A 21,529-nucleotide genomic window follows, 5' to 3' on the forward strand; every position below is an offset into this window, starting at 1 on the left:
GGACACAGAGTACACGGCGCTATCAGCGAGCGTTGACGCAAGCAAAGAGAAAGTGAAAGAAGCACACATTTGAGAGCATTCATGAAAACACCAAGAACTCATTCCAGATGAGCAGGACGACCTTTTGGCATATCCACAAGACCTCTTTTATCCAAGGCCAGACTATGGAGTACCGTGCTGATGCAACGTGCTAAGCTAACATGAGCCTTTTTGTGATTGGTATGGAGATGCATTTGTTCTGAGAGGAGAGTGAGGTCAAATGGAGACTAAGGGCGTAGTGGAGACTGTGCAGTACCACAACACAACACAGCACTTGCCAAGTTACATGCCAAGCTAACAATTGCATGTGTGCTTTTTTTCAGTGATTGCCATGAAGCTGATTTGATCCAAGAGGAGACTGAGGGCCAACTCTCAGACCTCTAAAGTGAAACACCGCCACAAGGTAAGCTGTTTGATGTTTGTCTTTATTCATGGTGTCTGCAGTTTATATTTACGAAATTATTTTTTATTGGTGAGGGAGGGGGGGGTATCCAGGAGGAGACTAAGGGTTTAGAAAGTTGTGTGTGTGTGTGTGTGTGTGTGTGTGTGTGTGTGTGTGTGTGTGTGTGTGTGTGTGTGTGTGTGTGTATCTATAAATAAAGCTCAAGCAGGGCGGAGCATCAAATGAAGAGAATAACGTCCTCATTGCAGCAGCGTCAGGAAATGAGCCAACTTCCTATCCAGTTTATTGACTCAATAAACATCTTCCTTGATACGACATTGTGGGCGTTTACGTTGCCTTGTATTGTCGCCATTGCTATGTCCGTGTGCCGTTCACTTTAGAAATCGATGATAACAAATACATAAAGACATGAATATCAGGTCATGGCCACTATCAGCAGCGCAGCACATTCATTTTCGCTCCCTGCCTCTGCCACGCCACGCCGACTACCTGCCGCTCGTTAATTCTCGCTGACAACGTCGCCGCTCGGCGACCCGAACGCGCCGCCGCCCGCCAGCGCCGACCCTCGGGCCGGCCCCAAAGCGCTCGGCCCATTCCTCACACCACGTGGTCTTACCTCGCGCTGGTTTATCTCGACGCTAAGCACACACGCCCGCCCGCCCGCCCGCACAAAGGAGAAGCAGCCAGCTGGCCGACTAAGCGGTCATCCGCTCAAGCCACCTGATACCAAAATACTGAGCCAGCGCATCAAATGAGCTTCTCCTGTGTCAGGCTCTCTCCGCGTGAAGCTTCCACACACAACCTTTTGCAAAGAACACACTATCAAGAAAGTCCAGTATCTATTGCAAAATGGACCAGAAGGGGGAAAAACCCAAAATGGACTTTCTGTATCTCTTCTGATGTTTCCGTCGTGAGCTGTCAGATTAAAGTAGAGGAAACGGACAGATCTGAATTTTGGCCAACTGCCACTTCTCTTCTCTTCTTTTCACTTCTCTCTTACGGACTGTCTGTTGCGACGACCTGCTGATGACAATGCAGTGGACTCAAGCCATGTTCCAGCTCTGCTACTACCTTAGCAGGTGGAACACTGCCAGGTTGACTTTTTTTTTTTCCCCAATGATCTTCCACGTGGAGATTCCGCAAAATTGGAGGCGTCACCAAAGAGCTGCGTACCCACTTTGCCGGCAAAGGCGGGATGTGCGCTTTTGCACAGAGACGCCTCATCCCCTCGGCCACCCTCAATGTCACCATGACAAATGTGTTTATGAGATACATGTGAGTATGATAGACAAACCCACGCACACACAATCTCAGGAGTCCGATCAAACTTTGTTCGGCTCTGTTAACGATTGACAGACGGGCATCGTCCCACTACCTTTGGGTCTCTCTCTCTCTCTCTCTCTCTCTCTCTCTCTCTCTCTCTCTCTCTCTCTCTCTCTCTCTCTCTCTCTCTCTCTCTCTCTCTCTCTCTCTCTCTCTCTCTCTCTCTCTCTCTCTTTCTCTTTCTCTTTCTCTTCTCTCTCTCTCTCTCTCTCTCTCTCTCTCTCTCTCTCTCTCTCTCACACACACACACACACACACACACACACACACACACACACGCATGCATGCCAAGGTTATGATGGTTAGTGAAAAAAACAACTGAAAAATCTTTGTCAATGAAAATGTTTCTAAAAAATGCTCAACTGAAACTACAATTATAAAGTAACTTTAGCGAAAGGCATTTGTTTATGGTTTCTCAATTTTTTGCCAAGTGTAGTTTGCATTATTACACATTTATTATCTGGCGATTTTTGTTTTTAATCTTGTACTTAACACACACGCACATACATTGTGCAACAAATTCCTAGAAACCACAGGCAAAAATTGTGTGCTTTCCAATATTCCGACTGCTGCATTTGAGAAAGCTGGGAGATTCCAGAAGTCTGCATTTTCCCATTTGCCAGCAGTCTTGAACGCAGCATTAGCCTGCAGCCAGACAGGAAAACTTCAAAGGCTTTGCAGCCCAAGTAACCAGATTTGGCAACGGATTCCAGTCAATCACGAGACGCATATTGATAACCAAGAACACTGTCAATCACAGTGCAGCAATTTGTTTACTGTAAAATAATCAACCCATATTCAACCTGCGCCCTCGGCAAGAGTTACACACACACCTCTCCAAATGAACTCATTTTGTACCCTCCTAACCTTCATAAACAAAGGATGAACAGCAATGGCAGCCGGAAGTGCACCTGGCTCTTCATCTGTGCGCATGCGCGTGGGGTGGGGGGGGGGGGGGGGGTCTAAAAAAAAAAAAATAAGATGGTGTCCTGTGAGGCTGCAGATCGCGGCTTCCTTTGCTCCCCTCGCCCGTTTTCGCCAGCAAGTCACATTATGAAAGAGCCGCATCACCGCACCGACAACGTCACAATGTGTCAAATAGAACGTGCACTTACTTTTTTGTGGCGGCTCTCCGTGTGCATCTCGTGGAGGGGCAGGGGGGTGGAGGAGGAGGAGGTGGGGAGGGGGTTGGGTGTGTATAGCTGTAATGTGGGGAAAGGGGAGAAAGGAGGGCTTATGGGAGAGGACAAGGAGGAGGAAGGGGGCGGTGTGCTGTGGATATTCGGGGTATAGCAGCACGGTGGTGCGTGCCTCTTCCGTTCAGTTCAGTTCATGTCCGCAGCGTCGTTGTCTTTGCAACCCCCAAAATAAAAAAGGGAATAAATCAAGCCAAGCGTTGCGCCTCTGGTTCTTGCCGTTCCCTGCCTTGCATTGAAGGGCTGGGCTTTCTCTCTCTGCCTGTTCCTCCTCCGCCTCTCCCTGCTTGTGACCCCACCCTGCGTCCCCACCCCTCATCTCTGTCACTCACTTGCTGCGCAGAAAGCGCCCTTTGCGGAGGAGCTCCAGCCCAACCGAGGCGAGGCGAAGCGCTGCACGAGTGCACGGCCGAATTTGACAATGCATTTAAAGTGCAGGCGCACCCCCGCACCCCTCAAATATTCCACATGCCGCTATCATGCGTGGAGAGCGCCCATGTTACCTTAGTGACGTCATCAGGAAGGCAAATTGAGGACACTCGAGCTGGGCGGGGAGGGCTGCTTTGGCGCGCGCGGAGGCTTTGCAGCATCTGATAAATATGACACCCACCCCAGCCAACTTTGACAGGCAGCCAAGGCGACGATCGATCCATCGATGGATCGATCTATCTATTATAACTGCACGAGTGTCATTTTGCAGCATAACAATACATTTAACAGCTGTGCTGCTGGACAAAATCTACAAACAATCGTTAGAAATGTCCCCAATGCGGAGCCTCCCGCCATCCAACACTTATACGTTTAAGAAAATACCCATTTAGAAAGAGGAAACGCTCTCTGCAGGATGAAATTCGAATCGGAAGGGTTTGACTACATTTCCCATGATGCATCGTACCGGAAGCTGGAGCCCAACGCGCAAATATGGTCGCACCGTGCTTCATTTTAAGCATAAATACCATTTATCGTTACATATCATATGTAGGTACTTTGTATTTACCATTATTATGTGAAGGAAACTCTGCAAGTTATGTTCACATTACAACCTATATTTCCCATGATGCCATTTACCAGAAGTAGGAGCCAAACGCGGAAGTATGCGAAGGTAAACAAAGCCGGTCTGCTGCCTTTCCCCTTTCTTTTAAGTTCACCTTGTCAACAAGCACTAACAGCATTCGATCTTTAACCACAAATATTATTGCATCATTAATTTGGCCTTGCGGTGATTATGTCAAAGTGAATAGACGACTGCTCGGCTAGCGTTAGCTTTTCGGACCGCTGCAGTACATGAATAACATACTCAGTCATGTTTCATGTTATGGTTTGAAACTGATTTTAATTGGCGTCCGAGGCAATTCTATAGGATAGGACTCGTACAAAACCACCTTTAATAATGAGCATTTTCTGCCACCATTTTTTCACGCTATTTCCTTCCGGTTTTCTTTTTCAATCAAGACTTTGTAATTGTCAGTAGAATGTGTTTTATTCATGATGTCATTATTCATTCATTTTTCACATCTTCTAAGAGTGGCCCTGGGCATTTGTCGAATCGACCAGTTGCGTTTTTGAATAACCGACCTAAGTGACGAAACTAATATCGACTCATTTGTGTGTTTAAAGAGTCAGCCGGCGATCCTGTGAGGATGGCCCGCTGCTGGAAGAGCAGGAGACAGAGGGACAGCGGCAGCTTCACGGCCTTCTGCTACGGCAACTCCACACCCAAGTCGATTTCGAAAGGTAACAAAATGGCCAAATGAAAGCGACGATACCTCACGAGACCTCCATTTGGTGAGCAAGCGGGCTCACGTTGAGCTCAGGTGTTTTCAAAGGTTTCGATGAACAACAGCAGTTGTACAACAGGAAGTGTTAAAATGGTCACCTGTGCCATTAGTAAATAAAAACTTGTATGGTTTGGTGCGCTTCAGATGTGTGGCCAAGAAGCAGAGCTTTGCACCGGCGGCACTCTACAAGCCGTTTGGCCAACAGGCGTCCGGCGTGCATAGCCTGTCTCGCTTCCAGGCGTTGCAAGAGGACGAGCAGGAGCTGGCCGGCCTGCGAGAGCTGGGCCTCACCGATCCAGAGATTCAGCTGTGGCAGAAAAGGGATGCCCCGGAAATAATTGAACAGGTAGATGCCACTGGAGTTTGGGCGAAATTTCCACGAGAAGTCCAAACCATTGCGTTTGTTCCAGGATCGTGGCGTTTGCGCGGCTCCTGGCGTCAAGCGCCAGCGCCTCCAGGTCATCCAGGACAAGATCGCAGCCCGGGCAAAGCTTCTAGCGCGGCCCCAGCGCTTTGCCGCCAGCCAGCCGCTGTCCCGGCGCGAGATGGAGATTGAGCAGGCGCTCTTCCAGGGCAGCGACCGCCAAGGATTCCTTACAGCGCTCTACCATCGAGGTGAGGAGAACGCTCGGGGGGGTTATTCACGTAACTGCCGGTGGGTGGTAGGTGCTGCTATTTTGCTATGATGGGCTTAGCAGACAAACAGAGGCACTTGATCTGACTCAGCAGTTAAGCGTTTTTGGTTTGGTTTTTATGGATGCCTGCTGAGCAATGAACGTCTTTGAAACAGAGCTAATTCACAGATTATTTTACCTATAGGGTTAAAAGGGTCTATTTGGGTTGGGGTGTTTGTTTGTTTGTTAGCTACATTTTAGGAAGTGCTACATACACAAAGAGGTATAAAAAGATTTGCGCCTTCTTCCAGATGAAAATAAGCAAGATGGCCCACAAGAAGCGACAGATCCAATGGACTCCTTGTACAAAGATCTTCTCAGCAAGCCGCCCCAGGGTGTGGAAACTGCCGGAACGTCACGCCTTTCTACATCTGCCCTGCCACAGGAAGGCGACGGAAAATCAGCGGAAGGCTCGGCAGAAGCGCCGGAGCGCCGCCCTGTCCCCCCGCTGGAGATCAGCCGGCCCATCGGCAGCCTACGTGGGGCAGACGGCGGCGCCGGCTCGGGTCGGCCGCTAACGGTCACGGGGCAGGTGGTGACCGTGACGGACCAGGAAATCCGGGAGAACCGGGCAAGCTGGGAGGAGATCGGGCGCGTCCCGAGATTCCGAAACTACCAGGCTGGAAAACCCTCCCGGGTATGGCCAATAAATGAGTTGAAAACTTTGGTGCCATTTTGTCGAAAAGAGTTCATTCAGAATGAGTCAATATGTGGGCATTTCCATTTGTGCTATTCACACATACTAATTGAGATTTTTCTTTCCAGGTGGTGTGCGTGAAGAACCTGAGTCGGCAGGTGTCGGTGGCCCAGCTGGTGGCGCTGTTCTCCAGGTTCGAAAGGCCCGGCGGCGGACCCCCGCTGCTCTACCGCCTCCTGACGGGTCGCATGAAGGGTCAGGCCTTTGTCACACTGCCAGGTGAGTGAGTGCGCACGCAGGCAGGCAGGCAGGCACGCGCGCTGGCTCCGACTGCAAAATTCACAGTATATTGATGTGCGCCCAGACATCGAAACGGCCCAGAAGGCTTTGCAGCTGCTCCATGGTTACCGCTTGCTAGGGAAACCGTTGGTGTTGGAGTTTGGCCACGAGCGAAAGGAAGCCGATGAGCGGAAAGCAAATGATGTCAAAAGTAAAACACAAACTTTTCACAAGTAACAAAGAATCATAGTTGTTTTTTTTTTGTATTATTCGATTGGATTGTGTCGATTAGATTTAGAGATAAAAAACACTCCCATCTAATTCACTTGATTTGAATCAATGTTTGAAAGCAGTTCATTCAAGTTTGTATTTTCGACAGGGAGGTGGTTCGAACGCTGTCGACCTTTCAAATGTTTCTTTTGCACACTAGGTGGTGATGTTGTCAAGTTAGGTCTAATGGCTTGAGAGTGGAATTGCATGGGGATTAGAAAATGTCCCAATTAGTGGCTCTGGGGGTACTGCCCCCCTACTGTCCCGGAATTTGTGGAATTCAGATCAGGCTTTCATTATTCCACACACATCATGTACAGTGCAAGCTGGTGGATTTTGATTTCCAAGCAATCTTTGGCTGACTTCACTCAATGTTTGTAAGTTATATTGTCAGACATGTTCAAAGAGATTTGAAGTTATGGTAGCATCAAATGGCAGTAGAACAACCCACAGCGTTGGCATTGCAACCAAACTTGCTTCACCTTTATTTCAATAGGCCATAAAAGCTTTTACAAGCCCACAATGGATAAATACAACGATAGCAGATTGAAACACTGTAGCGCGAGGCATTTCTTCTCCAATAAAAAAAAAAAAAAAAACCCCAGCTGACCTCCCTGTGGTATTTTCTTTCACGTTTTGTGATGTCATCACACATATCGTGTGACACCATATACGGACTTTCCGGATTTCCCAAGGGCTCCCGGGTAGCTCCCGACGCGGCCTCCAACCAGCATCTGTCCTCTGTCTCCCATTTGAAGCATGGTGGGATTTGGCGCCACGGCAAACGGAATTTGGCCGCCGTGGCCCTTGTACGTGTAGCCGCCCCGACGCCCTCCGCAGCATTTGCCGGCAAAGAAGGACAAGGCTAGTATGCCGCCGCCGAGCACGGAGAGCACGGACGAGGCCATGCCCAGGTAGAGGCAAATGCCCGGCACAAACTTGAGCAACACGTGGCTACTGGTGGGGAAGTTCCGGATCACAATGTTGGCGGTCCAAGAGATGGGCACCAAGGCCACCATGCCGGCGCCGAAGAGCAAAAAGCCACCGATGCCCGCCACCCGTCTCTTGCACGACTCGCACTTCTTCATGCAAACGGTGCACTGCATGCCCACCGCGGCAATGAGCAGGCCCACCACGCTCAGCCCCAGGGAGGTCAACATGAGAATTCGGGAGATCCACAGATCGGAGGGCATCGTGAAGAAGGACTTGTACATTTCGCACAGGAAGGCCCCGTTCAACTTGTCGGAGCATCTCATCCACAGGCCGTTCATGTCGGTGTCCCCGGCCGTCACTTTTGTGGGCTTGGCGTCCACCGAGACCTCCCAGAAGGGGAGCGCCACGGTTACCAGGTTGCCCACCAGGCCAATCAAGCCCATAAAAAAGCCCAACAGCTCCATGGACACAGAAGCCATTGCGAGCCGACAATCCTGAGGGAGCAAATGAAAGCACGTATGAAAAGCAGCCGACTTTGACGTCCACCAGTTGCCGCTTGCAAGCAAGGTTTTTAAGCGGCTTTCAAGTTGAAATCATGAGCAAGGTAGTAATGGGAACTCAATCAAAGCTAGCAAGCTTTCATAGGTTAGTTGTTAACTCGTGAGTCTAGCATTTCATATTCATTGTGGCTGCCACTAAAGTAAAGCATGGCAATGCAAATGTAAAGGTAGGCAGGGCAGGGCAAAACAACATTTTATTGCTGTCGCCCTGAGATTTGCCTTCAATTGGAAAGGGCAGTCAGTAGAAATCAAATCCATGCTTGCTTATTAGAGTATCATTTTCCAAATCTTACCAAAGATTTGAAAGTCAAAATGCACCAATCGTTTTAATGTTAAAACAATCGAGGCTGAGATTTGACCAAAAAAATGATGAACAAGGCTCTTTGAAACTATACTCACAATAGTTGGTCCCAAACTGCGGCCAAACGACCAGTGTCCCACTCAAATCATCTCTTCTTTTCACCCAGCCGGCCGGGTCGTGTCATAAAGGTAAATGTCTCATCTCTTTATGGGGTCGTCATCGTCAGCCCACTTTGATATTTTCATTTCACTGTCAAAATATAGTCAAGGCTGGCGTTGGGATGTGTTGCTTAAGGAATGCGGAGCCGAGGCGTGATGCTCAAAGCCTCAATTTCTCAGTCGAGATATGTTGAAATATTGCCAATATTGCTATTAAAATGGTGCCGGCTTTCATCATTAGGATGTCCAGAACGCATCATACAAGGACGGACGGACGGGGTCAATCTGCTCGTAAAGAAAACACCCCTTTTCTCAATCTCAAGAACGCACAGTACATTCTCGCTAAACGAATGCGAGTCCCATTTGATTGTGAAAAAGGGGAGCATTTCTGGTTGTAAATATTGAGCGTCTTTTAAGATTTTCTGCCTCCTTGGTGGCCCAGTTTTAGGATTGGTGCAAATTCACTCCAAGTTCACCATTGAGCACGTTTGAGACATGACAATCTGCTGCTATTTGTCGTCCTTGGACAGCCAGATTAGCTTTATTAGTGTACCAGGCCAAAATTCAGAGCTCGCAGAGAGAGGACTCAGAGAGGCTTTGGAAATGCACATCCGGGTATTCGTGCGTGCGTGCGTGCGTGTTTGTAGCTCAGTCTTTGCTCTTGAATGGACTTTAATGTGTACTTTACATTTGTAGGGTAGTTCAGGGAGATCCAACTAAAACTAGGTCCCTCCCATCTTAGTCAAGGATGTATTTCTATCCACGTTAGACTTTTCAAACAAGGTGCTATTGATTTCACTTTGAAAAATCCCTCTATAACATTCATTCATTCATTCATTCATACTGTACATCAGAGGCCAAGTGTGACATCACACGTATCCCGTGACATCATAGCCTGCCGTCAGAGGTTTTCCGTGGACTCCCCCGGAGCTCCCGCTACCGCTGCGAACCAACGTGCGGCCTTTTTTGTTCACACCGATGCCTCCCATTTGCAGGGTTGCGGGATTGGCCACCACCACCACCGGCGGCGCAGCGCCTCCACCCACCGGGTACGGGTAGCCTCCGCCTCCGTACGGCCTTCCCCGGTGGTGTCCTCCTCTGCCCTCCTGGCCCTCACAGAAAGACATGGCCAGCATGCTGCCCCCCAGCATAGAGAGCACAGCTGAGACTATGCCCAAGTAAAGACAGTCACCGAGCTCAAACTTGAGAGTGGCAGGTACGCTGGGATTGTAGAAGTTCTGTATCACCCTGTTGGTGCTCCAGGAGACGGGGACCAGAGTCATAAAGCCGGCCAACAGGAAGAAGCACCCGCCTACGCCCGCCACCCGTTTCTTGAGGTCCCCCGAGCCCTCCAGGCAGACGGTGCACTGCATGCCCAGTACGGCGACGGCCAGGCCGAGGGCGGACAGTACCAGAGAGACCACCATGAGGGCCCGGGACGTCTGGAGGTCAGAGGACAGAGCCAGGATGGAATTGTACGTCTCGCACTGGAAGGCCCCGGTGCTCTGATGGACGCACTCCATCCACAGGCCCTTCACGCTGCCTGAGGCTGTCACAATGCTGGAGCCGACATGCGCCGTATTCTCCCAGAAAGGGAGCACCGTGGACACCAGGCTGCCCAGTAGACCCAGCAGGCCAAGGAAGAAGCCCATCAGCTCCAGAGCCGCCGAGGCCATGGCGCCCAAACGCTGCTCGGGAAAGACAAGTTACCCAACTCGCTAAATAGTTTTTTTAGGAGCAAAAGACAAGTTACCCAACTCGCTAAATAGGTTTTCTAGGAGCAAATGTAACCAAGGCGTCGATTTTCAGAGCATAGGCCTAAGCTGCTATCCATTTTGTTGTTGTTAATTAGCCATTAGCAGCTAGCTAGTTAAACGAGCTTCAGCTTTTCATTTATTTTCCAAAAATGTCCCAAAATGACAGCTACTGACGACACGACTTTTTTTTGTCTTTTACTTTTGTAGGAGCAGATTTGCCTTTGGAGAAATCTTTGATATCTTTGGACTTGAAGTGAAATCCTCTGTATGACGGACGTCTTTGTGTTTCAAGGTACAGTATGGGAGTTGTGAATTCAAATCACAAGTTAATACCATCTGTCAAGATTCCTCTCAGTTTGGAAAGCCACAGTTCAGCTTTGTAAAATAGATATCATCACTATGTTTGACATCAAATGATAACTTTTGTACAACTAAAACCTGATGAAATAAAAGAGGCAAAAAAATAGACTTACGTTGCACGCGATGTGAAGAAATCACTTGTTCTGTTGTTGCTCTTAAGTAGAAAAATCAGACTTTTTCTGTCCACTTCAACATATTGGCGCCCTTACAACCCAAGACTGAAAGTCACTTTTCAGGATTTGTAATACATTTTCCGAAGCAGGTGGATTTGAAAGGCAAGACAATGGATGTGTGTGTGTGTGTGTGTGTGTGTGTGTGTGTGTGTGTGTGTGTGTGTGTGTGTGTGTGTGTGTGTGTGTGTGTGTGTGTGTGTGTGTGTGTGTAACATCCTGGTCAGATCGCGGGTGTCGCCATCCGGGCCATCGCCTCCTGTCAAACACACGCGACAGTTAATCATTCTCTCATTGGTGAAACAAAACAACCTTTGCCATCCTTCCTTCCCCTGTTGGCCCGACAGTATTCCCTCCCGCACGCCGTGTCGTAATGGGATTAGAAAAAAGCGGAATAATCCCGCAGTGCTGGTGAGTGCCACATCCACTGGGCTCACACACTGAGGCCTTTATTGGGAAATGGAACAGGGATGTTATTATCCGGAAAAATTCACCCCATGATTTTGACTCCTTTTATTATTTCTCACAAAAATTCGCATCAAATAATAGATTTCAGTAACCCTGAAAAAGGCAGACAATTCAATCGTTTAGTTATGCGTCAGTTCAATTCATTATGCTGCTCCTTCTAGTGTGGCCGCTTTAGCCAATAGGGGGCGGTATAATACAGTCAGGCAAAATGGAAATCTGAGGAAGGCCTAATTTCGTTTGCATATGTCACCACGAGCTCGCTACGCTAACCAGTTAATTAAGATACCTTCAGTGGTTATGTGATTTTCTTCTTAGATACATTTCCATGCATGTTCTTTGTTTGGTCGGTTTTCTATGTTTTTGAGTGATGTTTAGTTGAAGAAAAAAGAGAGGGGAGGGGCGTTACATAGTAAGTAAGCGAGGACCAGCCAGTTATCCAAGCAGCCCGTTTGCATGTTTTTGCTGCCCTCTAGCCGACATAAGGTGCAATTGCGCATAAAAAACGATTAACAGTGAAGGCGTCCAAAAAATTCTCTCTGTGTCCGCGTTCCAGGTCAGTAAAATTAAATAAAGTATCAAAATGAATATAAAGTTGTTGGGTTTTTTTTTTAAACCGGTGTGACGTATGAATGACAATTATCGTGATTGTGTGGGGGCCAATCGGGTCGTTCGTTCTATAGCTCGCCGGCCCGGAAGTGCACAACAAGATGATAATTTGTCAAATTAAAGATTCGAATGAAGTTCACCACGGGTGAATATTTGGAGTTGCCAGAGGCTGTGAGGTGATGAAAAGCTTCCGACATTGGCCGTATGACGCCTCCCAACGATCATTCCGCGATCGATCGCTCAAATTCAATCCGAATTTCCTCTTTTTGGCAGTCCTTGCACTTCGGCACGATTTATTTTGCCAGTACATGAACATTTGATTCTGTATTTCAATTCGTCATGGGTTGAATTCAAGAACTGCACGTTTATTCGACAAAGCGACTGCTTTTGTGAGTGTTTATAACGGGGGTTGAGCGTCAGACACGTGAAGGCCTAATATATGGCTTGAATGTCACTGTCATTTGTTTCACAATAGTTCCGAATTATGCGGCGGATATGAATCAATCCGAACGTTGTAAGCGTAAAGGTGTGTTTTGTGTCTATGAACCAGGTGGTGATGGCAAATTGAATGCCTTCTGTTTTGAAACGGACGGAGTGCCATTGACAGGGAGGGGGGGAGGGATGGAGGGAGGAAGGAGGGAGGGAGGGGGGACAGGCTGTAGTCTTCTCATCCGTCCCCCAGGAGGCTCTGCTTCCCCGGCCTCTTTGTTCCGTCTCGCCGCCGGTGTGGGTTGTGTCAGTCACGGGGAGGCTACGCTGCGCTGCGCTGCGCTAACCCTCCCAACAACAATAAGAAGGAGAAAGAAAGAAAAAAACAAAAACACACTGCGTAGAAAACCGACAGGAGAGGGTTAGAATATAGAGCGTCGGAGGAAGTCACGGGAAGACGCCTATTGGCAAAATAGAAAGAAAGCAAGAAAGAAAGAAAAGTTGCTTCTGATGCCTTCGTGGTCGCGGGGAAAAAGTCGGACAGACGCTTTGCGAAAAAGACATCTTCGGCCAGACATCAGGATGCTTTTGGATGCGCGCTTTAGGGAAGCTAAGTGCTAACCGGTTGGTTGACGGATCCACGCGGCGGACTCAGATCCCTTTCTGCATCCATATTTGCATCCTCCCGGCCGGCCCAGGGAGTGGCATCCTCCCTTTTTTCCTCACCCTGTCTTTCGACATTATCTGTCTGGAGCCTTCCTTGTGTGACTCACTGTGAGTATTTACAGTTTTCTTTCTTTGTTGAATGTGTGTGAAGTGTTTTCCCCCTTTCCTTTTCCTTGCCGCAGACTGGGCTCGCTCACATCCCAGCAAAGGATCAAAGTGGTTGCATTTTTTTTTTTTGTGGAGGTGTGCATTATCTACCCCCCCCCCCCCCCATCCATCCATCCATCCATCCATCCATCCATCCATCCATCCATCCATCCATCCATCCATCCATCCAACCTCAGCACTATCAGGTGCAGGCCTTAAGACGGTGGAGACTTTCATCTGGATCACTTAGAAGCAGCAGCAGCATCCTCGACCCATTTAAAATCTCTGCATGTGTCAATCAGTCATCACCACATGCCACAATATTTGGAACAGGGTGGCGGTGACGATAATGATCATTAGTAGCTAGCAAGCTGCGTGGCATCCTCACAGAGGGTTTTAAGGAACTGTTTGTTTTTGGTCTGCCACCGCAGTGCATTAAACTGAGGTATTTGGGGGGGAAATGTGAGAAAATAGCTCGTTCTAATTTGTGCGTGTATGCTGCTGTGATGTTTGCTAACAGTTTACTCTTGCAGTTTCTTCTTAACTTTGTTAGTTTTAAGTTTCTGAATAACCTTTCCTGCATTTCTAGTTGTACAACATGGAGGGAGATGATCACCACCTCGTGGTTTAGTGCCTTCAGCGCCTTTTTTTACAAACAATAAACATGCTCAAGTCCAGCGGGCTGAAGATCCCCGGGCGCGGACCCAAGCATTCCAGCCCGATGGGAAGGAGCGCAACCTCCAGCTCCCCCGTGCCCCCCAAGGACAGTAAGTCACTTCCTCCTCTTCTACGAGGATGATGAAGAAAAATGTCTGGTGGTCATTGCTGACTCACAGCTGTGCTACGTGACCCGCTATTTGACGGAAAACACGTGATGCACGCAACGCGGTTCTCACGGTTGAACTGTCGCCATCGGAAAAAAAAATCCTGACTGCAATGCGTAAATTTTGCTTAGTTGTGTTTGGCAGAGGATAAAGAATGTATGCTTCTTTTAGAAGTTTCTGTAAAGTCTGTTTGCTAGTTTGAGACAAACATCATGTAGCCGGACGTATCGAGGCATTCCTGAGAATTTCGACTCCACTGAATGGGTGCCTTACATCACAGCCTGCTAAATGTAAACACAGCTGCTTCCCACATCGATGTCATGCTAGCATGCCGGCTACATTGCGCTTAGCCATGTTGACATTCTAATTATGAGTGCTATTTTTAAAGCTGATCCCCATTGTGTCGTTGAAAGAATTACAAAGCACTCAAGTGACTAATCCCACCGGGCGAATACATCGTGTAAAACCATTATTTGTTACAGGAACGATGAAGGCTCGCATTTGCTTTGCGCTTGATTGCATTAGGTTGTCGTGTCCAACCGCTCGACTTCCAGAGTTCCATTTTTGTTTGTTTGTTCCTCACAGCTTAAATTGTGACACAACTACCCCCGGTTGGGGATCAGAAAGATAATCTGGAAAAGGTTGCACGCGGCCTCACATCTGTTAGCGAGCTGGGATCCGCCGACAAGGATGGAACGAAAAATGCTACGTTAGCAAAGATGTAACAACTGAAAAGTACGCTTGACTTGTATGTGCTTCAAAGGGGTCTAAATTCTTTCGGGCCCCAAACTTTTTTGAAACCGCCGTTTCATTGTAGCCAACCGTTTTTCCCGACACAAATAATCGGCTCAATTGCGACACCTGCGCGAAAAACACGCCAGCTGTGTCGTAAATAACTCCCAACTTGATCTTTAGCTCGGCCTCCTCCATCTGCTGCCGTCCGCGACCGCATTTGAAGGCGGGCCGGGGACGAGAGCTGCGTCCGCTGCCAACGAGGGGAGGGGAGGGTTCATTGTGCGCCACCCGGGGATGAATGGCGGGCGGGTGTTCACACTGGCCGAGCACAATGCTCAAAGTGGAGGCTTGTCTCGCTGGTCTTTGCTCCGCTTTGGCTCCCTTTTTAGCCCCCCCCCGCGTCGCCTTGGCAACAGAAAAAAAGAGGCCTGGATAGTTGCATAGAACTGTTTACCGTTTCCTGTTTTCTTTTCTATATACCAAGGGCCCCTCTAACCTCCTCCTGGCTCCTGATAAGGGCAGATTTCAACCCCATAAAAGTTGAGCAGGATATGCACGGTTTGAAAATTTGGTGAGCGACTTGTCACCCATTCCCACAACAACAGCAACATATGGCAGCAATTGGGGCATAAAGCTCCGGCAATGGGGCCACGGAGCCTCGGGCGGGTCTTCAACTCGGAGTGGCGCGCAGAGGGCAACCGATCGCAGCCCCATTCGTGTGTGCGAAGAATGGCGGCTTTTAATTGCACTTGCGTCTCGCTGACCCGCTTTGTTGGGCACCAATTAAAGTGCGGGCACACAATCTGCGTGCGGCACGACACGGTCAAAGGGGATCGATGAGGAGAGGCTCACAATGTCCACGCTGTCGGTGACGCCCGCCGCTTGGTGTGACGCCGTTCTGGCAAATGTACGCAAAGCAAACTTTGGTTGCGCTAATGCCTCCCTTCATTGTTGTACACGCCATCAAGTGTATGGTTGGGAAAAGTCATATCAGGGATTTGGCTCAATGGAGAGTTTTCTACTTTTGTCTCCAGATGCTCCAGTCAAGCCCAGCACGCCGCCCAAAGCGTCGGAGGAGGGCGACGAGGTGGCGGGTGACTACACGGTGGGAGAGCAGGTGTGGGTGAACGGCGTGAAACCCGGGGTCATCGCCTACCTCGGGGAGACCCAGTTCGCCCCGGGCCAGTGGGCCGGCGTCATCCTCAACGACCCGCTGGGCAAGAACGACGGCTCGGTGGGCGGCGTCCGCTACTTTGAGTGCCAAGCCCTGCAGGGCATCTTCACGCGGCCCTCCAAGCTAACGCGGCAGCCCGCGGCCGAGGGCAGCGACAGCCTGTCCGCCGAGTCGCTCTGCGCCCATAATCAGACGCTGCAAGGAGGCGGCCTGGCCGGGCAGCGGGCGCCGCCGCTCCGGGAGGGCCTGCTCAACAGCGCCGTCAAGACGGGAAACGAGTCGGGCTCCAACATGTCTGACAGCGGCTCGGTCAAGAAAAGCGCCGCCGACAAGGACCTGAGGGCCGGGGATCGTGTTTTGGTGAGGCTCTGGTGCGCCCTGGATTGATGGCAAATACGTGAGCAAATATGGAAGCAACACTTTTTGTCTTTGCTGCCAGGTGGGAGGCTCCAAGATGGGTGTGATCCGCTACATAGGGGAGACGGACTTTGCCAAGGGCGAGTGGTGCGGCGTGGAGCTGGACGAGCCTCTGGGCAAGAACGACGGCGCCGTGGCTGGCACCAGGTACGCGCGCGCGCACGCCAAAAGAAAGCCACAAAGTGGCATCACTGCGTTCTGTCCTTGCAGATATTTCCAGTGCCTCCACAAGTTTGGCCTGTTCGCTCCAATACACAAAGTGATCCGCATCGGCTTCCCGTCCACCAGCCCGGCCAAGGCCAAAAAGAGCAAGCGAGTGGCCATGGGCGTGTCGTCGCTGGCCCACAGCCCCAGCAGCTCGTCCATCAGCTCCGTTAGTTCGGTGGCCTCGTCGGTGGGCGGGCGACCTAGCCGCGCCGGCCTGGTGAGATCATTGGAAGGTCTTGCCCTCGCTCATACCTTCATTTTTGCAGAGCAAGCAGCCGCATCCTCCAAAGTCATCAGACGGGACGACGTGGCATTGATTTTGCTGGCCGTTTTTTTTTTTTTTACTTGACTTAATGGCCAGCAACCTTTGCTTTATTCTCCGTCAGTCGTAAAGATGGCGGCGTAAGCGAGAACGCTCGCTTGGCTTGAGTGATGCCAATCCGTCCCTTGTGATTGATTCTCCTCAAAAGCAAATTCTCGTCAAGAACACGGAAGAATACGAAAGAATGTGATCAAATACTGTGATGGAGAGGCTTCCAATAGGTTACAAAATTAATCGGATGAATTGCAACCCCCAAATTATCCTTTCAAAATGAAAGTGTCCTGCCATAATCATCGTGAATGTTGATGAGAATATTCATATATGATGACTAAATGCCGAAATGTGTCAAACACCACCCTCTAGTGGCTTGAAAAATGTTTTCACCTCGATTGTTTTTTGTTTTTTTTCCCCGCTTTTGTCCCTCCAAGCTGACAGAGACGTCGTCGCGCTACGCCCGCAAGATCTCGGGCACCACCGCGCTGCAGGAGGCGCTGAAGGAGAAACAGCAGCACATCGAGCAGCTGCTGGCTGAGCGCGACCTGGAGCGCGCCGACATGGCCAAAGCCACCAGCCGCATTTGCGAGGTGGAGAAGGAGCTCAGCGCCCTCAAGTCGCAGCATGTGCAGGTGGCAAGCGTTCGCCCGATAATGTCTCGCTAGCGCCGGTTCCGCCCGTCCTGACCCCGTGTCCTCTCCAGTATGTGTCGGAGAACGAGGGCGCCCTGGAGCAAGTCACGGCCGCCTTGGCCGGCGTGCAGAAAGCCAAGGTGGAGCTCGCCAATCAGCTGGAGGAAGAGAAAAGGTAACGTTGAAGGCTGTCACCTGTTGCTGGCCAAAACAGCAGCACCCTCAAAGGCGCATCATCTCTTGAGTGTCAAGTCTTTGCGTCATTTGATTTATTTTGTATGGCCACAGTCAAAGACGTACAAGGTTGGGTAAGAGAGATGAGCATGTTAGCATAACCCCCCCTGTTGTTTTCAGGAAAGTGGAGGACCTCCAGTTCAGAGTGGAGGAGGAGTCCATCACCAAAGGAGACCTGGAGGTAATCCATCAATGGTTGTCTCCCATGAGAAGTCACGCTTACTATCAGAGAGGATTGGCCCATTTTTCCTTCCAGAGCTGTCCTTGTTTCTTGGACGGATTGTGATCCCTGTCGGGGCATTTCATCACTTGCCCCATTGGTCCAAAAAATGGACTCCTAGTGCAGTAAAGTGTGTGTTTTGCCAACAGGGAAAATGCAAGCATGACTCTGCATCCTTGGGGTTGGGTAAGAGGACCAAGGTGACCACATTTGCTCCAAAACATGAGACCTGATTCTGGAGAGCACATTAGCCTTGCACACACACTTTGCTCTATTTCCTCTCCGGACTTGTTTCAAATGGATGCTTGCGACAGTGGCTGCGCTCTTCTCACAATCTTCACACTGCTGCAGTAACGCAATTGGAAATGTTTGGACGGACACGGATGCGTCCATTCCTCTCTCTGGGTTCATTGCATTGCATTGCATCGCTTGGAAATGGAAGACACTTTTCTTCCCCAAATATGATGGTGAATATTCATTCCTCTGTTCTTCCCCATACCAGCAAACCACGGTGGAGGAGCAAAGTCGCATCGCGCAGCTGAAAAAGGAGCTGGGCCGAACCAGGGCTGAGATGGAGATCCTTCGGGGTCAGCTGCCGGGCGGCGGCGCTGCCACCGCCCAAGCGCTCCAATCGGAATGGAATCCGACGGCGTTGGCGGCGAGTCGACGGGAGACCGAGGCGCTGAAATTGCTGTCGGAGAAACAGAACCAGGAGATCGGTGAGCTGAAGCTCAAGGTCCAGCAGGCCACTAAGGAGAACATGGACATGATGGATGCCTGGAAGGTAACTAGCCCATCCCATTTCTTCCCGAGCCACGTCTTAATCTCAGCCAGCTAACTTTTAATGTTCTTTTGCTCGTCTCCGCGCAGGCTAAATTTGACTCTCTGGTAAGCGACCACCAGCAGTCCCTGGAGGAGCTGAAGACCTCGTTCTCCGGCGAACGCTCCACGCCCGAGGGACAAGAGCTTCGGGCCACCGTGGAGGGTCTGAAGATGGAGCATCAGCTCGAGGTGGAGAACCTCAAGGCCAAGTACAAAATCGAAGCCGCCATCCTCACCAAGGAACGCGAAGACCTCGCCGCTCGCCTCCAGGAGGCCAAGGACCGCAGCGGTAGCGAGGCCTTGGAGGAAGCCGGCGACAAAGTGCAGAGGGCTGAGAAAAGGCTGGCGGAGATGGAGGCGCTTCAACGGGAGAGCGACCGGAGCGCTGGAGAGCTGAAGGAACGGCTTGAGATTTCGGTGAAAAAGTTAGCGGACTACCGATCCTTGCAGGAGGTCAGTCAAGAGGAGGTTCAGAAGCTGCGAGAGAAGCTGAGGGTGACGGTTAATCAGCTGCAGGCCATCCAGACCGACGCTAACGTGAGCGATGATTAGCGACGCCTGCCTGATGGACAGTTATCTAACCTTTGATTCTCGTAGGTGATTGAAGATAACCACCTCTCCGACAAGAAGCTCGAGCAGAACATTGAAGGTATAACTGTTTACAGTTCCTCCACTTTTGACTTGTGTGACAGCACGTGTCACAGACGTAAACCATCGTCTTCTCTTCAGAAACCACGGAGAAGCTCCTGAAAAGGGAAAAAGAGGTTTCCACTCTCACCTCCCAGGTTGAAGCCCTCAAATGTCAAATTGGAGGCAAGTCTACCTGACAACAGTACAATATTTACTCAAACAAAGTCAACAGAGGTTCAGATTCGGGTGGTTGTTTTTTTTTTTTACCCCCTCGGCAGTTCTGGAGGGCCAAGTTCGCTCGGGGGAAAGGAAGGCCGAAGCCCTCGTGCGGGAGAAGGTGCGTTTGGAGGCGGAGCTCGAGTCCATGACCAGAAAGTCCCACGATGCCTCCGGGCAGCTGCTCAGCATCAGCCAAGAGCTGTTGAAGAAAGAGGGGTAGGATGAGCTCAGCATCTGTGAGCACCGAGTTGTGCTTTTTTGCGAGCCTTTCTCTACTCGGTTGGTACCAGGAGCCTAAACGAGCTGAGGGTTCTGCTCCTGGAGTCGCGTCGACACTCTCGCGAGATGGACAAAGATCTGAACCGTGAAATGCGCAAAGCCGAGTGGAAGGTGAAGGAGCAAAAACTTCAGGATGATATCAAGACGCTTCGGGAGAAGCTCCTCATGCTGGTGAGAGACGGACGACTCAATGTTGAAGACGAGCGGCGGGAGTGCAGTCGTAACTTGCCTTTATGGCAGGGCCGAGAGAGATTCTCCCCGGACCACCGCCGTCGCTCCATGCTGGACCCCTCGGTTTTGGACTCCGAGGTGAGCCGCCTTCGCCAGCAGCTGCTCAGCACCGAGGACGCCCTGAGGACGGCCCTGGAGCACAACCAGCAGGTGGACCAACTGGTTCAGGCCATGAGGAAGCATCCAGAGAAAAGCCCGGTAAGGTGCTATGGAAATGGATGGCAATAAGTCTCCATCCATCCATCCATCCATCCATCCATCCATCCATCCATCCATCCATCCATCCATCCATCCATCCATCCATCCATCCATCCATCCCTCATCTGCTTCTTGTGGTTCAGATGCACGGAGCCCACAAGTCGGCCAACGGAATTCACCATCAGGAGCCCGACAGCGATGGAGACGTCCGTATCTTTTTGGAGTGACTTTACTAACTAACTAACGGTGGCGTACACCCCGCCGGTACTAAAACATATTTTTGTTTGTTTGGGGGGGCAGCAGCAGCAGCAGCAGCAGCAGCAGCAGCAGCAGCAGCAGCGCTGACACAAGACGAGAAGGCGTCAAACGGGAGGGACTCCGAAGAACGGCCCATCTTGCGGTGGCGGACCTATGAACTTGATATCGTAACTAGGCACGCTCGGCGAAAAAGCACCTATTCGCCACTTGCGAGCGCTGTAAATAAAACGCCTCATGGGATTGTTGAGTTTGGAAATGATCTTCCGGCAAAAGCAACTTTCAATGTCTTACAGTAGCGGGAAGGCTTCATGTCTGAGAATTTACCACTAGATGGCTTTTGTTTCTTCTTTTATTTATTGCTTTCAAATGATCTCTCAGAGATGACCAAACTGTGCGTTTTACGGGATGGGTCGCCAATTTGTCACAGAGCCTTCCAATGACAAATAATGTACCCAGGTTTAAGAATGCAACGTTACTGGTGCTTTTCTTGGGCTCAATTGTGCCAGCGTGCTACGCTGGCTATTCTCAAAGATTTGGTGGATGGCAAAAGAAGAGCTCTTGTCTCGTACTGTATCGGGAACGCTCATTATCGGGATTACTGTTGCAACGCTTTCCCAGACTGACTCATTAAATATTTACAACCCAAACACTTTTCTCACCGGCTGCCGTTTCTTCACATTCACAGAACTATTTGAATGCACCGGAGCAAGATATTGGATTTCTTCCAGTGAAACATTGGCAATCAGGGCTAATTTGGTTGTTGTTCATCAGGATCATACAGGATAAACAGCACTCACTTCTTTTTTCAAATTCTTATTCTCATTTAAACGTGTGCTTCGATTTATTTATTGTTTGAACCAATGCACAATAATTGCTTTTTTCAAATTGTTATTCTAATTCAAACGTGTGCTTCTATTGATTGATTTTTGAACCAATGCCCAATAAATGCTTTTGCTTTTGCTTTTCCTCATTGACGGAC

At 50.0% G+C, this 21,529-nt stretch overlaps 5 protein-coding genes across 14 annotated transcripts in view; 2 read left to right on the top strand and 3 right to left on the bottom strand.

Annotated features, from left to right (window-relative positions):
- klf8 (Kruppel like factor 8) overlaps positions 1 to 3,265 on the bottom strand; it is an 18,510-nt gene extending 15,245 nt beyond the window's left edge. The window contains exon 1 of the mRNA XM_085935462.1: positions 2,881 to 3,265. Coding sequence (XP_085791588.1) covers positions 2,881 to 2,907 — 27 coding nt within the window. The 5' untranslated portion in view covers positions 2,908 to 3,265. The remainder of the gene's footprint in view (positions 1 to 2,880) is intronic.
- The window catches only part of rbm41 (RNA binding motif protein 41), a 24,441-nt gene extending 17,238 nt beyond the window's left edge, over positions 1 to 7,203 (top strand). Inside the window, exons 5-12 of the mRNA XM_085935459.1 lie at positions 363 to 442; positions 1,481 to 1,717; positions 4,579 to 4,695; positions 4,884 to 5,085; positions 5,150 to 5,354; positions 5,665 to 6,050; positions 6,179 to 6,329; positions 6,415 to 7,203. Of these exons, the coding sequence (XP_085791585.1) occupies positions 1,638 to 1,717; positions 4,579 to 4,695; positions 4,884 to 5,085; positions 5,150 to 5,354; positions 5,665 to 6,050; positions 6,179 to 6,329; positions 6,415 to 6,566 (1,293 nt within the window). The 5' untranslated portion in view covers positions 363 to 442; positions 1,481 to 1,637 and the 3' untranslated portion in view covers positions 6,567 to 7,203. The remainder of the gene's footprint in view (positions 1 to 362; positions 443 to 1,480; positions 1,718 to 4,578; positions 4,696 to 4,883; positions 5,086 to 5,149; positions 5,355 to 5,664; positions 6,051 to 6,178; positions 6,330 to 6,414) is intronic.
- LOC147042818 (claudin-4-like) lies at positions 7,061 to 10,888 on the bottom strand. Of its 3 annotated transcripts, none has more exons than XM_085935468.1 (2): positions 10,782 to 10,888; positions 7,061 to 8,026 (listed from the first exon to the last, which is right to left on the bottom strand). In XM_085935468.1, the coding sequence occupies exon 2, from the start codon at positions 8,009 to 8,011 to the stop codon at positions 7,247 to 7,249; it is 765 nt and encodes a 254-aa protein (XP_085791594.1). In that variant the 5' UTR covers positions 8,012 to 8,026; positions 10,782 to 10,888; the 3' UTR covers positions 7,061 to 7,246. The 3 variants fall into 3 exon arrangements, with proteins under 3 accessions (XP_085791594.1, XP_085791592.1, XP_085791593.1); XM_085935466.1 differs by lacking the exon at positions 10,782 to 10,888 and adding an exon at positions 8,492 to 8,653; XM_085935467.1 differs by lacking the exon at positions 10,782 to 10,888 and adding an exon at positions 8,386 to 8,502.
- cldn2 (claudin 2) lies at positions 8,845 to 10,932 on the bottom strand. The gene is made up of 2 exons (XM_085935464.1): positions 10,782 to 10,932; positions 8,845 to 10,239 (listed from the first exon to the last, which is right to left on the bottom strand). The coding sequence occupies exon 2, from the start codon at positions 10,225 to 10,227 to the stop codon at positions 9,421 to 9,423; it is 807 nt and encodes a 268-aa protein (XP_085791590.1). The 5' UTR covers positions 10,228 to 10,239; positions 10,782 to 10,932; the 3' UTR covers positions 8,845 to 9,420.
- On the top strand, positions 10,564 to 21,341 carry clip2 (CAP-GLY domain containing linker protein 2). 8 transcript variants are annotated; one of them, XM_085935443.1, is made up of 18 exons: positions 10,564 to 12,088; positions 13,744 to 13,921; positions 15,748 to 16,247; positions 16,327 to 16,451; positions 16,515 to 16,728; positions 17,262 to 17,459; positions 17,531 to 17,634; positions 17,814 to 17,874; positions 18,063 to 18,113; positions 18,416 to 18,697; positions 18,784 to 19,272; positions 19,333 to 19,384; positions 19,465 to 19,548; positions 19,644 to 19,800; positions 19,875 to 20,034; positions 20,104 to 20,292; positions 20,436 to 20,498; positions 20,593 to 21,341. In XM_085935443.1, exons 2-18 carry the CDS (start codon positions 13,819 to 13,821, stop codon positions 20,635 to 20,637), a joined length of 2,877 nt encoding a protein of 958 aa, XP_085791569.1. In that variant the 5' UTR covers positions 10,564 to 12,088; positions 13,744 to 13,818; the 3' UTR covers positions 20,638 to 21,341. The 8 variants fall into 8 exon arrangements, with proteins under 8 accessions (XP_085791569.1, XP_085791571.1, XP_085791575.1 ...); XM_085935445.1 differs by lacking the exon at positions 10,564 to 12,088 and adding an exon at positions 12,121 to 12,301; XM_085935449.1 differs by lacking the exon at positions 10,564 to 12,088 and adding an exon at positions 12,579 to 13,115 and having other exon boundaries at positions 20,614 to 21,341.
- Positions 21,342 to 21,529: the final 188 nt, after the last annotated feature.

The sequence above is a fragment of the Syngnathus leptorhynchus genome, chromosome 17 (assembly GCF_054491065.1).
Source record: "Syngnathus leptorhynchus isolate UIUO chromosome 17, UIUO_Slep, whole genome shotgun sequence".
Classification (NCBI taxonomy): domain Eukaryota; kingdom Metazoa; phylum Chordata; class Actinopteri; order Syngnathiformes; family Syngnathidae; genus Syngnathus; species Syngnathus leptorhynchus.